General features: G+C 41.9%; 1 protein-coding gene across 1 annotated transcript; it reads right to left on the reverse strand.

Annotated features, from left to right (window-relative positions):
• Positions 1–1,673: 1,673 nt before the first annotated feature.
• On the reverse strand, positions 1,674–7,873 carry LOC115777504 (zinc finger protein SNAI2-like). Its single transcript, XM_030725426.1, has 3 exons — positions 7,795–7,873; positions 3,196–3,471; positions 1,674–1,985 (listed from the first exon to the last, which is right to left on the reverse strand). The coding sequence occupies exons 1-3, from the start codon at positions 7,871–7,873 to the stop codon at positions 1,807–1,809; spliced, it is 534 nt and encodes a 177-aa protein (XP_030581286.1). The 3' UTR covers positions 1,674–1,806.
• Positions 7,874–12,764: the final 4,891 nt, after the last annotated feature.

The following is a 12,764-nucleotide window of genomic DNA, read 5'->3' on the forward strand; positions in this document are numbered from 1 at the left end:
GGCCCACGACTTACATGTTTAGCCACGTGTTCTCCTTAAAATGCTGTCTGTCTGCCCAAAAAATGATGGAGCTTCATCAATAATTGGGAAACTTTCTGGGGAAAACCTGGTCGTGTGAGGAGAGATAGCATCCATCCCACTTTGGATGGAACCGCTCTTGTTTCTGGCCAAATTTATCAACCCCCCCCCCCCAAAAAAAACCCAAAAAACTTGACTGTCCAGAGTTTGGACAAGGAAGCAGAGTTGCAGTCTTACATGCCCATGTGCCTCTTCCTGTTAAAAAGGAGTTTTTCCTTCCTGCTGTCACCAAGTGCTGCTCATCATTTGATTGTTGGGTTTTCTCTGTATTATTGTAGGGTCTTTACCTTACAACGTAAAGCACCTCGAGGCAGCTGTTGTGATTTAAATGAAACTGAATTGAACTTAATCAAAAGTTCCCTACCATGACAGCTATAGTTTCATAATATTTTGGTAATTAGAGAAGCCCGGTCCTATATGTGGTTATGGTAAACGGACTAGTTCTTATGTAGCGCTTTACTCTGCTGAGCACTCAAAGCTTATACAACATGTTTGTATTCACCCATTCATACAAGCACTTCCTTCTGGAGCTAAGTGCTTACTACCTAACATTCACACACATTCACACTCCGACAGCTGTCAGAGAGCAACTTGGGGTTTGGTATCTTGCCCAAGGATACTTTAGCGAGCAGTGAGGAATTGAACAGCCAACCTTGCGATTAGTAAACTGCTCTACCTCCTGAGCCACAGTCACCCCGTGGGACCCACATCTATAAAAAACTTTCTTAAACTATGAAATAATGATTTAACTGTAGTTGATAAATTTTTAACTATGTGTTCATCATTTACTGTCATCAGTCCTGTCTCCATGTCTGGGATAATAATAAGTACATACAGTATTTATAGGTATGTAACAAACTTAGAAACATCAGGAACAAACTAACTTCAGCTGGAGTTAATGTTTTATCAAGGACAGCCTGTACTCACTAAGACAGACTGAGTGGGTGTCTCAGGCCAAAAGTGTGAGAATTGTCCACCCTATTTTTTTCCCTCATGCCACTGGTGTTTTCACTCAGTCAGTGGAGCAACTCACAAAGACACACATGAGACCTACTTAGTCTTATTGGCGACTGCCCATCCAGTAATGTGACTGCATGCATTTGGACTGGTTTTGTGTTCATCGTGACCATAAATGTTACTAGATTTGACCTGCGAAGACTGCTGTCACAAATTTGATGTAAAAGTGACCACACAAACATGTGCTGTCAGATTAACAGAAAAGGGTGCATGTCTGAAAGGGGCTCAGGGTGTATATGACAACACTGTGGTGGTGACATCAACAGAATTCTGATACATAACCCGAAATAAAAAAAAAACATACTGGAAACAATGACGTGTAATAACAACTCAAAATATCAGTTCAGACATTTGGGACAAAGACCCCATCACAGCCTAACTGCTGGTACTAATCAGTCTGTCTATTGGAACAGCCTCCTCCAAACCAAATAAATACGTTACAACTAATAAGCTAATCAAATGGTTTCTGGTGCAAAGATCCAAATGTTAATACACAAATGCATTTTCTCAAGCTTCTTCAGCAAAATAATTATTTAGATGAATATTAATGTTAAAGTGTATATTAAAGTGTTATCACATGACACAGCCTCTTCCACCACTCAGGCAATTTAGCTTTGTGATCCACAAACCAGATCTTTGCAGAGTGCCCCAACAAGCAGCAGTGAGCCTCTCCTCGAGTGTTTCTTGGAGCAGGTTTAAGTTTGCAGGCTATCACACGAGGGGACAGAGTGTCTCTTGATGTTTGCATAGCAGTGAAATCCTGGAGAAGGTCTTGAAGCAGCTTGCACACTGGTACTTTTTCACTTCAGAGTGGGTTTGGAGGTGAGCTCGCAGGTTGGATCTGTCGGCAAAAGCTCGGCTGCAGTGGAGGCACGAGAACGGTTTCTCTCCTGGAGACATACACGAGACACGTGGGCAGTAATGACAAGGGATTGTACTTTTCTGTTTAATGTATTCCACAAACTTCAATACTAAATTTGACACAACCATTCCAAGTAAAGAACAGTTCCCCATGTAGTCAGGCAATGTCCCACCTTCCTGGCCCTCCTCTTGACATGGGTCTGATGCAATTATTTGACCACGTAGAGTGCTGTGAAAAAGTATTTGCCCCTTCCCAACAATTACCTTTATACATAAAGATCATTATCATTTAAAAACTGGATTTTGTATTTACGTGAGTCATCTTTTTCTAATATAAAATTTTGTTTGATGATCTGAAACGTGTGACAGAAATGCAAAAAAAAAAAGAAAAAAAGAAATCAGGAAGGGGGGGAAATACTTTTTCACAGCACTGTAGCTTTCGTCAAACACTCGATTCTGCTTCTACTTAGAATTCTACTGTAATGTAATTTTATCTCTAATTTTGAGTGCATTTTAAAACTTTTGCGTCACTGTTATAGACACAGCATTACACTGATTATAACTGATTTCCTGAACCTGTTTCAAATTAAAACTGCTGTAGCATTTCACTGAAACAGCCCATTTCATAACAAAGCTTTTGTTGTGGCACATTTGTAGAAACTTGTGGAAAAATCTAATTGATTTTTACCTTTAAAAAAATACATAATAATTTTGACATTCACCATCTGACAGATCCAAATTCGCACTATTCTACTGCTTCAGTAAATCCTACCATCACTCTTCCAGTTTCTCAAAATGACAAACAGCCTTCAGATCTTTCTGTCAGTTTAAAAAAATTCCTTCAAAGACAGAAAATATTGAGTAAGAGTAGAATGGGAGGCAGAGCCTTCAGCTTTCAGGCCCCTCTTCTGTGGAACCAGCTCCCAGCTTGGAGTCAGGGACCCTCTCTATTTTTAAGATTAGGCTTCAAACTTTCCTTGATGATCAAGCTTATAGTTAGGGCTGGTTCTGATTTGGTGCCATATAAATAAATTTGAACTGACTTGAATTGAATTAAATGCACCTTCTGCAAAAATTAAGCCAGCATCCTGTCCTCAGAGCGTCTGCCACTCCAAAATACCATAATAATGTATTTCAGACATTCAGCTTGCAGTTGCTCTCTTTCTCTGAACCCAAGCTGATTACTTCACAGAAACGTAACTCAAGACAGTCTTGAATGTGTGCTGATGAGTAACCTACCTGTGTGTGTCCGTATGTGACCCTGAAGCAGCCAGGGTCTAGAGAATGCTTTCCCACAGAGTTTACACACACATGGCAGTGTGTGTGTTCTGATGTGCATCTTGAGTGCTCCCAGGCTGATATACTCTTTCTCACAGTACTTACAGCTGAAGAACTTCTTACTGCTCCAGGCACACTGACGCTGCTTGTGCATGGCCATTCCCGAGAAGCTCAAGTACTCTTTATGATACTCTAAACATTCAAAGCTCTCCCGGCTGCTGTCACCTGGTGGGGTGGCTGGAAAGAGAGCCAGGAAAGGGAGGGACTGGGGGAGCAGGCTCTTCCTCCTCATGTGGTGTCCTACGACATATTGGAATTTGAGGTCCATTTGGGTATAGGACTCAGTTGGCCTGTGCACTTCTGCAGGGCTTCTACTATAAAGGTCTGTAGCTGGGCATAAAAAGGAGCAAGGGGAGGAAGACGCAAGAGACAGAATGTCTGCTTTGAAAGACAGAGGACAAGAAGACGAGGAGAGAGACTGGGGTCTCTGCTGCAGCCATGGACTTGAGGTTGGATGGTGATGATGAGGGGGGATGTCACTGTGGAGCAGACAGTCCTCAGGGGTGCTGCTGGAAGCCTCTGTAGAATACAAACACTTGATTAATGTAGCTGCAGAATGCAAACTGATTCAATTTAATAAAAGAATTTCTAGCTTTTTATTTTTTTCTCATGTAAAACAATATTTTAATGAAAACTGCAAACGGTATATTGTGTAAGGTGAACATTATGCAGACTCACGGTCTGCAAATTCAGCATTATGTAGAACTGACCTTAAAGGCACATTCATTATGTTTTTGAATCAGTCAGTCAGGATGGATACTTATGATTATGTATACTGCAAATGCAGTTATTTTCACTGAGGATAATTCCAGACCTAAATGTCTCCTGATCTTATTGGATTGAAAATAATATTTTTACATTAAAATGGTTATGACTAGTATGAATGATCCCAACACCCAGACAGGGAACCTCTATATCATTATCTCAGTAATACATTAAAGCCTTTCTGTCTGTCTTTTATTGTGACACCTGTTCATCTAGCCTATTTTAATACTGTACTGCTAGTAACCAGGTCCCATTTTGAGGCTTCTCTCCTTGTTTTTAGGCAACATTATCTGTGAACATCTGTTATCTCAGCTCTCACAGTTACAGTTCTTATGCTTACACCAGACCAAAGACATCCAGGTTAATTCAAGGTTAATCGTGACTCTAAAGTAGCCATAGCTGGTGATGTAATGTAAAGGAAGTGCTTAAGCACGTTTTTGATTCATCTGCTTACATTGCACTACTGATTTTAACACAGTACATGGTCCTCTTTGCAGGAATCATTGACAGAAAGTATTTAGAGAACACAGTGATAAACACAGTCCACCTGTGTAAATTTTTCCCAACTGTAGGATGATGTAAAATCAGATCTGCGGCTGTATGTTCTGGACACTCGGGTGAAGAGAGGAGTTGAGCTGTCAACTGATCACCACCTGGTGGTGAGTTGGATCAGGTGGTGGGGGAGGATGCTGGACAGACCCGGCACACCTAAACGTATAGTGAGGGTGCGCTGGGAGCGCCTGGAAGACGCCCCAGTCTTCAACTCCCACCTCTGGCAGAACGACAGCATTTCAAGGGAGGCTGAGGACACTGAGTCCAAATGGACCATGGCAGGTAGGGACATAGATTGACCGGTAAATCGACAGCCGTGCTTTAATATTCAGCTCCCTCTTCACCACAATGGACGGTGCAGCGTCCGCATCACTGCATCATCTCCCACTCCCCTCTTCCTGTCACTCGTGAACAAGACCCCGAGATATTTAAACTCCCCCACCTGGGGCAGCAACTCGTCCCTGAGCTGGAGAGGGCACTCCACACTTTTCCGGCTGAGGACCATGGCCTCAGACTTAGAGGTGCAAATTCTCTTGCCAGTCGCTTCACATTCGGCTGCGAACCGTTCCACTGTGAGGACCGCATCATCCACAAAAAGCAGAGATCAGATTCTGAGGCCACCAAGGTGGAAGTCTTATGCCACTTGGCTATGCCTAGAAATTGTGTCCATAAAAATTTTGAACAGAATCGGTGACAAAGGGCAGCCCTGGCGGAGTCCAACATCCACAAGGAACGACTTAGGTACGAGACTTATTGCAGGCAGTATGGGCCAAGCTCTCACTGCGGTTGTACAGGGACTGAATGGCCCGCAACAATGGGCCACACACCCCATACCCGCAGCACCTCCCACAGGATACACAGAGGGACCTCCTTAATCCCACTGACACACCTTCTGTAGTGGAAGCAGAGTCTGGGGATGAGTGGGATGACTCACCCATCACTGGGGGTGAGGTCACTGAGGTGGTAAAACAACTCCTTGGTGGCAGGGCCCCTGGGGTGGATGAGATTTACCCTGAGTTCCTGAAGGCTCTGGATGTTGTAGGGCTGTCTTGGTTGACACGCCTCTGCAACATCATGTGGACATCTGGGGCAGTGCCATTGGATTGGCAGACTGGGGTGGTGGTCCCCATCAACCTCCTCAGCCTCCCCGGTAAGGTCTATGCCAGGGTACTGGAAAGGAGGGTCCATCCATTAGTTGAACCCCAGATTCAAGGAACAATGTGGTTTTTGTCCTAGTCGTGGAACGCTGGACCAGCTCATCGAATGTTCATAATTTTTATGGACAGAATTTCTAGGCGTAGCCAAGTGGTGGAAGGCTTCCACCTAGGTGGCCTCAGAATCTCATCTCTGCTCTTTGCGGACGATGCGGTCCTGTTGGTTTCATCAGGAATGTTGGAATGGTTCGCAGCTGAGTGTGAAGCAGCTGGCATGAGAATCAGCACCTCTAAGTCTGAGTGTGAAAGCAAAGCTGTCGATTTACCAGTCAATCTACATCCCTACCCTCACATATGGTCATGAACTTTGGGTAGAGATGAAAGAATAAGATCGTGAATACAAGCAGCAGAAATGAGCTTCCTCCAAAGGGTGGCTGGCCTCTCCCTTAGAGATAGAGCGAGGAGTGCAGCCATTCGGGAGTAGAGCTGCTGCTCCACCGCATCAAAAGGGGCCCGTTGAGGTTAATAATAATAATAATAATAAACTGAAACAACAAAATATGAATTATTTAATCAAATATTAATGGGGATGTATGTATGTACAGTATTGCCAAAAGTTGGCAACCTCTGCCCACTCTGTGATTTAACATGGCCTACCACTGCATGGCTGAGCTGCTGTTGTTCCCAATCGCTTCCACTTTGTTATGATCCCACTAACAGCTGACTGTGGAAAATTTAGTAGTGAGGAAATTTCTTGACTGGACTTGTTGCACAGGTACCGCGCTGGAGATCACTGAGCTCCTGAGAGCGACCCATTCTTTCACTGATGTTTGTAGAAGCAGTCTGCATGCCGAGGTGCTGGTTTATACACCTGTGGAAGTGACTGGAACACCTGAGTCCAATGATTTGGATGGGTGAGTAAATACTTTTGGCCATATAGCGTATGTATTTGACCCTGTGTGGGTTAGAGAAAATCCAAAATACATTCAAATTTGTCCACCCTATTCTTGTTTTTTTTAAAAGTCATTAAAGATGTATGCTCTACAGCCATTCCACTCTGGAAAAAGAACAGTTTAAAGAAATCATGCCCATGATGAATGTATGTAAACATGTGTTCATGTTACAGAACTCACAAATTCAATTAAAAATTAAAAAGCACCCACACAAATCAACAAAAATGACTGTGTTGCTTTACAAAAAATTATATAAATTACTTTATAAACAAGGAAAACACCATTTATATTATTTTAAGTCAAATAATCAGAGCAATTTTATACAGCTTGCATGACTGAATATGATTGTATTCACAGCTCTACTTTCTTAGCTCTATGGAAGTTCATCAGTACTGTGGGTTGAGGAGGGGGGGGCTCAAGCTAACTTACTGGAACAAATATAGATTTTTAAAATATTATTTTCTGAAAAGCTAAAGTGTCTTAATATTGTAAAATCTATTGTAAATACCCCATTTTAAAGAAAAGACAGTAAAATTGTTTAGTTGATATGTGCACTCAAGAAACGAGTATTCTACTAAAAAGGTTATCTGAATACAGCTACATAATATATATATATATATATATATATATATATATATATATATATATATATATATATATATATATATATATATATATATATATATATATATTTGTGTGTGTGTGTGTGTGTGTGTGTGTGTGTATCTAATCTCTATCGGAGTACTATGTTACTTTGCTGACATAAAACTGACCCCTTCTGTGCCTTTAACTGCTGTTGCACTCAGCTTTTTAACTTTAGACCCCTACTTCCCACAATATAAGGTTTATAGGTATGACCGTGTGTGTGTGTGTGTGTGTGCGCCTGAGTGAGTGAGGTAGTAATTGCAGGTTATAGTTTATTTATTTTACTTCTTATTTATTTTATCTTATGTGAAAGTCTGATACTGTGCACTGTTGAGCTCCTATAACCAAAATCAAATTCCTTGTCTGCGTAGCATACCTTGACCAATAGTTTGATTCTGATTCTGATAAAATGAAGTAATGTCGTGCCTTACCCTCAGTCTTTGACTTCAGCCTTCCACAGTTTGTTTTCTTGGTGCTTTGATGCTTTTTTATTAAGAAAGATCGCGGCATCCTGTCGTCCGGAGCTGGTGCGGAGTCTCGGTTCTTAAGCAGCTGGCGCTCCGAGTGCCAGTGCGCGTGCGGCATTCTCGCATTCTCCCGCTGAGAGAGATTATCAGGTGTGACCAATGGCGCGCGCGCGCGCGCGCACACACACACACACACACACACACACACACACACACACACACACACACAGACACAGCTGAGGTTTGCGGACAAGTGTTGAACCAATTAAAATGAAAGGACGCGTGCAGAGGGCGGGCTCTGCATACCTCAGCGAAACAGGTGCATGAACGGTGATAGTCGCTGACTACAGAGACACTGAAACGCTTCACACTGCAGGATCTGAGGCTTCAGGCCGCTTGACCCCACCCCCACACTGCACATGGAGCAGCACAGAGAGATTCTTTCCTTTATAATATACAAAAACATTTTAGACGAAAACTTGATACACCTAGTAACACACCTGGAGCCTAGTAAATCTTTTGGCAAAGCCAAAGTTGGATGAATTGCCTTAAATATTAAAGGTAGAAATGCAAGATAATCAATTATCTTAATATTAATTAATTAATTAAAACTTGGAAACTTGTTGAGGGTTTGCACTCATTTACTATGAGGTCGAGTAACAGTTAAAAATAACCACAAACTAAACACTGAAAGATACTTGGTAAGAAAAGAACTCAATAAAACAAAACAAATGCAGTTACAAATAATTAAAGATACATGATCCAGACCGGAGAGGAGGAGAATCAACAGAAGCTACAGCCATGTTTACAATTGACTTCATTGCGATTTATGGCCATTTGTTTATGCACAGTTCTCTTATGGTCCTTCCACAGCATTTCAGCATTGCAACATGTTGATTCTTTCCTTTTTCAGCCATTCTGTGGAACCATTATCCCAGTGCATGGTCCAGTTTGAGCCAAGCTTTAGCTGTCAGGCAGATAGCTCAATGACTTCAAGGTGCCCAGGTCCTGTGGCTGCAAAACAAGCCCAAATCATCACCCTCCACCAATGTGCTTGACAGTAGGCATTAGGTATTTGTGTAATTATGATGTGTTTGACTTTATCCAAATGTGGCACTGTGCATTATAGCCAAATGTCTCTAAATTTGGTCTGACCTGTCCAAAGGACACTGTTCCAGAAGGCTTGTGGTTTGTTCAGAGGCAACTTTGTTGTCATGTTCTTTATAAAGAGAAGATGATTTCTCCTGGCAACCTTTCCAAACCAGCCAAACAAGTTCAGTCTTTTTCTAACTGCATGGTCATGAACTTTAACACTGAATGCTGTCTGGGAGCTGTCACAGATGTAGCCCTTGGGCTTTGTTTTTTTGCAGTTTCTCTGAACATTGCATGGTCTGACCTTGCTAGGATGTCCACTCCTGGGAAGATTGTAGCTTTGTCCTTATATATACCTCCAGACCAGCAAAGTACCAAAACCTCACACTTGCTGATGATCAATTAATCAAGTGATTTGATGACACCTGACAGATACAGTAAGCCTGTCGTTTTTCACAGGACTGTGAATTACTTATAAAACTGACCAGGAGTTCAAACATAATTAATTTTTAGGCTGCACTGTGAAGAGGACCAGGTGGCTGGAGCACAGACCCTTAAAGCAGCTTCTTGAGGCTCAATTTGTTGCATGAAGTATGATAAGGCCAGCCACAACAGTCTAGCAAAGAAGTGTTATAGAGTAACACCCTTATAGATAAACTGTAACATATCCCATCATGTCATTCAGACAGAAACCCAGCCAACTTTTAGTTGTACAGTGAACAGCACCAATAATAATCATAAAGGCAGAATGATAAACAATGTCCCGAAAAGGCAGGCCACGACCCAAAACAGGAAGAAAAACAGATGAAACCTTTATTTTCCTCAAAATCAGATACAAAGTTAGTTACAGTTTTATTTTTGTTGTCATTTCTCAATATAATACAATATTGTGCTGTGCATATATAAATGTACATGACAGTCAGTTAAACAAATTATTAATATAAATTGTAAGGCCCTGCGACAGGCTGGTGACCTGTACAGGGCGTACCCTGCCTCTCACCCCATGGCAGCTAGGATAGGCTCCAGCCCCCCCGACCCTGAACAGCACAAGTGGAAGAGAATGGATGGAAATAGAATTGGACAATTGGTAAATATACTATAGCACTGTTCTACTGTACCTGAGCATTCAAAGCACCTCTATACATGTCTCATTCAACCATTCATACAAGCACGTTTTACTATGAATCCAAATTAGCATCATCAGTAGATAGTTGGAATCAATACTGAAACAGCAGTTACCAGACTAATAACCAGACTTTTGTAGACTGAAAACCATAAGATTTAAAGCTAACCTTTAATTTTTAAATTTAAGGTTTTTTTTGTTAGCACAGTTGTCGGTGCAAACTCAGCACTTCCTCTACTTTCATTATAACATTTCCACACATTTATGTATTCAAACTCCATTTCCATATAGCTAATAGGAATTTGGTTTGTTGGATTAATACAAAAACATCACGTACAGCCATCACATTTTTAGTAACATATTTATTGTTTATTTTTCATTTACAAGCAAACAAGAAGAAAACAGACATCCATGCAATCCATACCCCAGTATAGACAAAACACATCAATTTCAAAGAACAAAGAAGGAAAAAACAGCATGCATGCTAAATCCAAATCTTTCACACAGCCCATTATGGATTTTTTCTGTTATATATTATTTTATATAGTAAACATTGTATGCTCTCATTTCTAGAGTAAGGTTTTACATCATTTACAGCATTTCCTTTTGCTTTTAAATGTAACAAATATTGTTAGCTTTCTTGCATTTTAGGCTGAAGTTCATTAATGTTAGCTGTGAGTCTAATGAAATGTCTTTTGAAATAATCTTCTCACATCTCTTTCTGCACTGCCAAACACAGTGAAGCAGTGTTCTAGCAGTGTTTAGCTCTGTTTTTTGTGTATATATATATATATATATATATATATATATATATATATATATATATACGTGTGATGTGTGTATTCACAGCATGAATATGAGCTCCTACAAATGCTGATTTCCAATCCTCTGCTGGGATTTCAGTTTCATCATTCCATACATTTAGACTGTAATGTGAAATTCTGATTTCAGGTCTTTGCAACATTATTTCAGTGGCTGTTTCTAAGTGTTAACTTCTTTATAACTTTTCAGAGAAGATTAAAAAAAGTTTTCTATTTGCATCAAATTTATGCTCGAGGTCTTCAAAAGACATGACTACACACGTAACCCCAGTGAAAGGGGTTACACGAAGAGGATGTGGGACCTATGGATTCTTCGACACCCAACATTCACAGTGACATCGAAACAACTCGTAGCTCAGTGTTTCAACATCTGCAAGAAGGAACTGCCATCGAGATTGATGAGGTACAACACAAATGCTACAGCAGGGGTGGGCCAGGACATCAGGTCAAGAGGAAGATATCATCGTCCGCAGACTCTGAGATTGGGTACCAAGCCCCAATGACAACTGGTATGTTGAGTACCAGAGCAACTGACCTGAAAGAAAAGATCATGGCTAAGCTGGAACCCTGGACCCCCCCCCCCCCCCCCCCCCTTCCCGGTGGTCAATTACCAAGACTACATGAAGTACCCTCTGAAAGTCTACTAGAAGATGCGAGTGCAGCATGATGGACAATCCGTACTTCAACCATCAGTGAAATCAATCATCAGATGTAGATTATGGCAGCAGTGATCTTTGAGATGCTTGGCTATAAGATGAACAGCCACAAGGACCAGTACCCTCCATGAAAAAGACGGATAGACTAAGATAAAGGAAGCAGGGAAGAAACTCTGATAGCTTCCCTGCAGAGGGAAGCTATCAGAGTTGCAGAAAGGCGTGCTTAAGAAGTTCAACATGCTGTCCATAACTGAGGCTAGAGACTGCCAAGCAAAGACTCAACAAAGACCAAGGAGATGCTCTGTCCCCGCTGCAGTTCTGCATAGGTCGGAATCCCCTCAGCCAGATCATCAACAAGACAGGCAGATACCGACTACGGAATGGAGCAAACATCAGCCACCTCCTCTGGATGGACAACATCAAGCTGTAGGCCAGGAGTGAACAAGACATCGATTCATTGATCCACACCACTAGGACCTACAGCAAACATCAGCCACCTCCTCTGGATGGACAACATCAAGCTGTAGGCCAGGAGTGAACAAGACATCGATTCATTGATCCACACCACTAGGACCTACAGCAGTGAATGTCAACTGGCGGCCCACGGGCCACATCTAGCCCACCTGATCTTTCCATCCAGCCCCGTGAATATTACTGAAATCAAGACTAGCCTAGTTCACAAAAGCCACTACACAGCAAAAATGAGATAATGATATTTACAGAATCCTTTCCATACATACTATATGCCAATCAATCATGTTGTGTCATAACCCATTAAGTCTCTGACTAGTCTGAATCAAAAGCCTCAAAACACCACTTCCCATTGCCTGCAAAAGCCTCCATGTCCCTAGAACCAATCAGAATGCAAGATCGGATCATGTGACTTCAAGTATTTTCAGCGCTGCACTTTTGTTGGTGGTGATCAGATTGTAAGCTGTAAGCTGTAGGTGAGTCCAGTCTTGTGTAGAAAACATGTTTGGCGATCAAACTTGTCTAACTAAAGGAAATAAAAGTCACAATGAGATTTCCATCAGTGAACCTGCGGAAGGATCGTTACTGGCTGCCGAGCGTACTTGGTGGCCTCCCGTCTCCTTTGCTGTGAGGGTCTCTCACATAGTCTGTTCACGGGGGGACCGGACGGGTAGGAGGCTCGGCATGTACCTGCATGCGGTCACAGCCCCCCATATACATCCATCCCTCGGTTGTCACGAACCCCCGTGGCCTAGTACTGTTCTGTTACTG

The sequence above is a fragment of the Archocentrus centrarchus genome, unplaced genomic scaffold, assembly GCF_007364275.1.
Source record: "Archocentrus centrarchus isolate MPI-CPG fArcCen1 unplaced genomic scaffold, fArcCen1 scaffold_55_ctg1, whole genome shotgun sequence".
Lineage (NCBI taxonomy): Eukaryota > Metazoa > Chordata > Actinopteri > Cichliformes > Cichlidae > Archocentrus > Archocentrus centrarchus.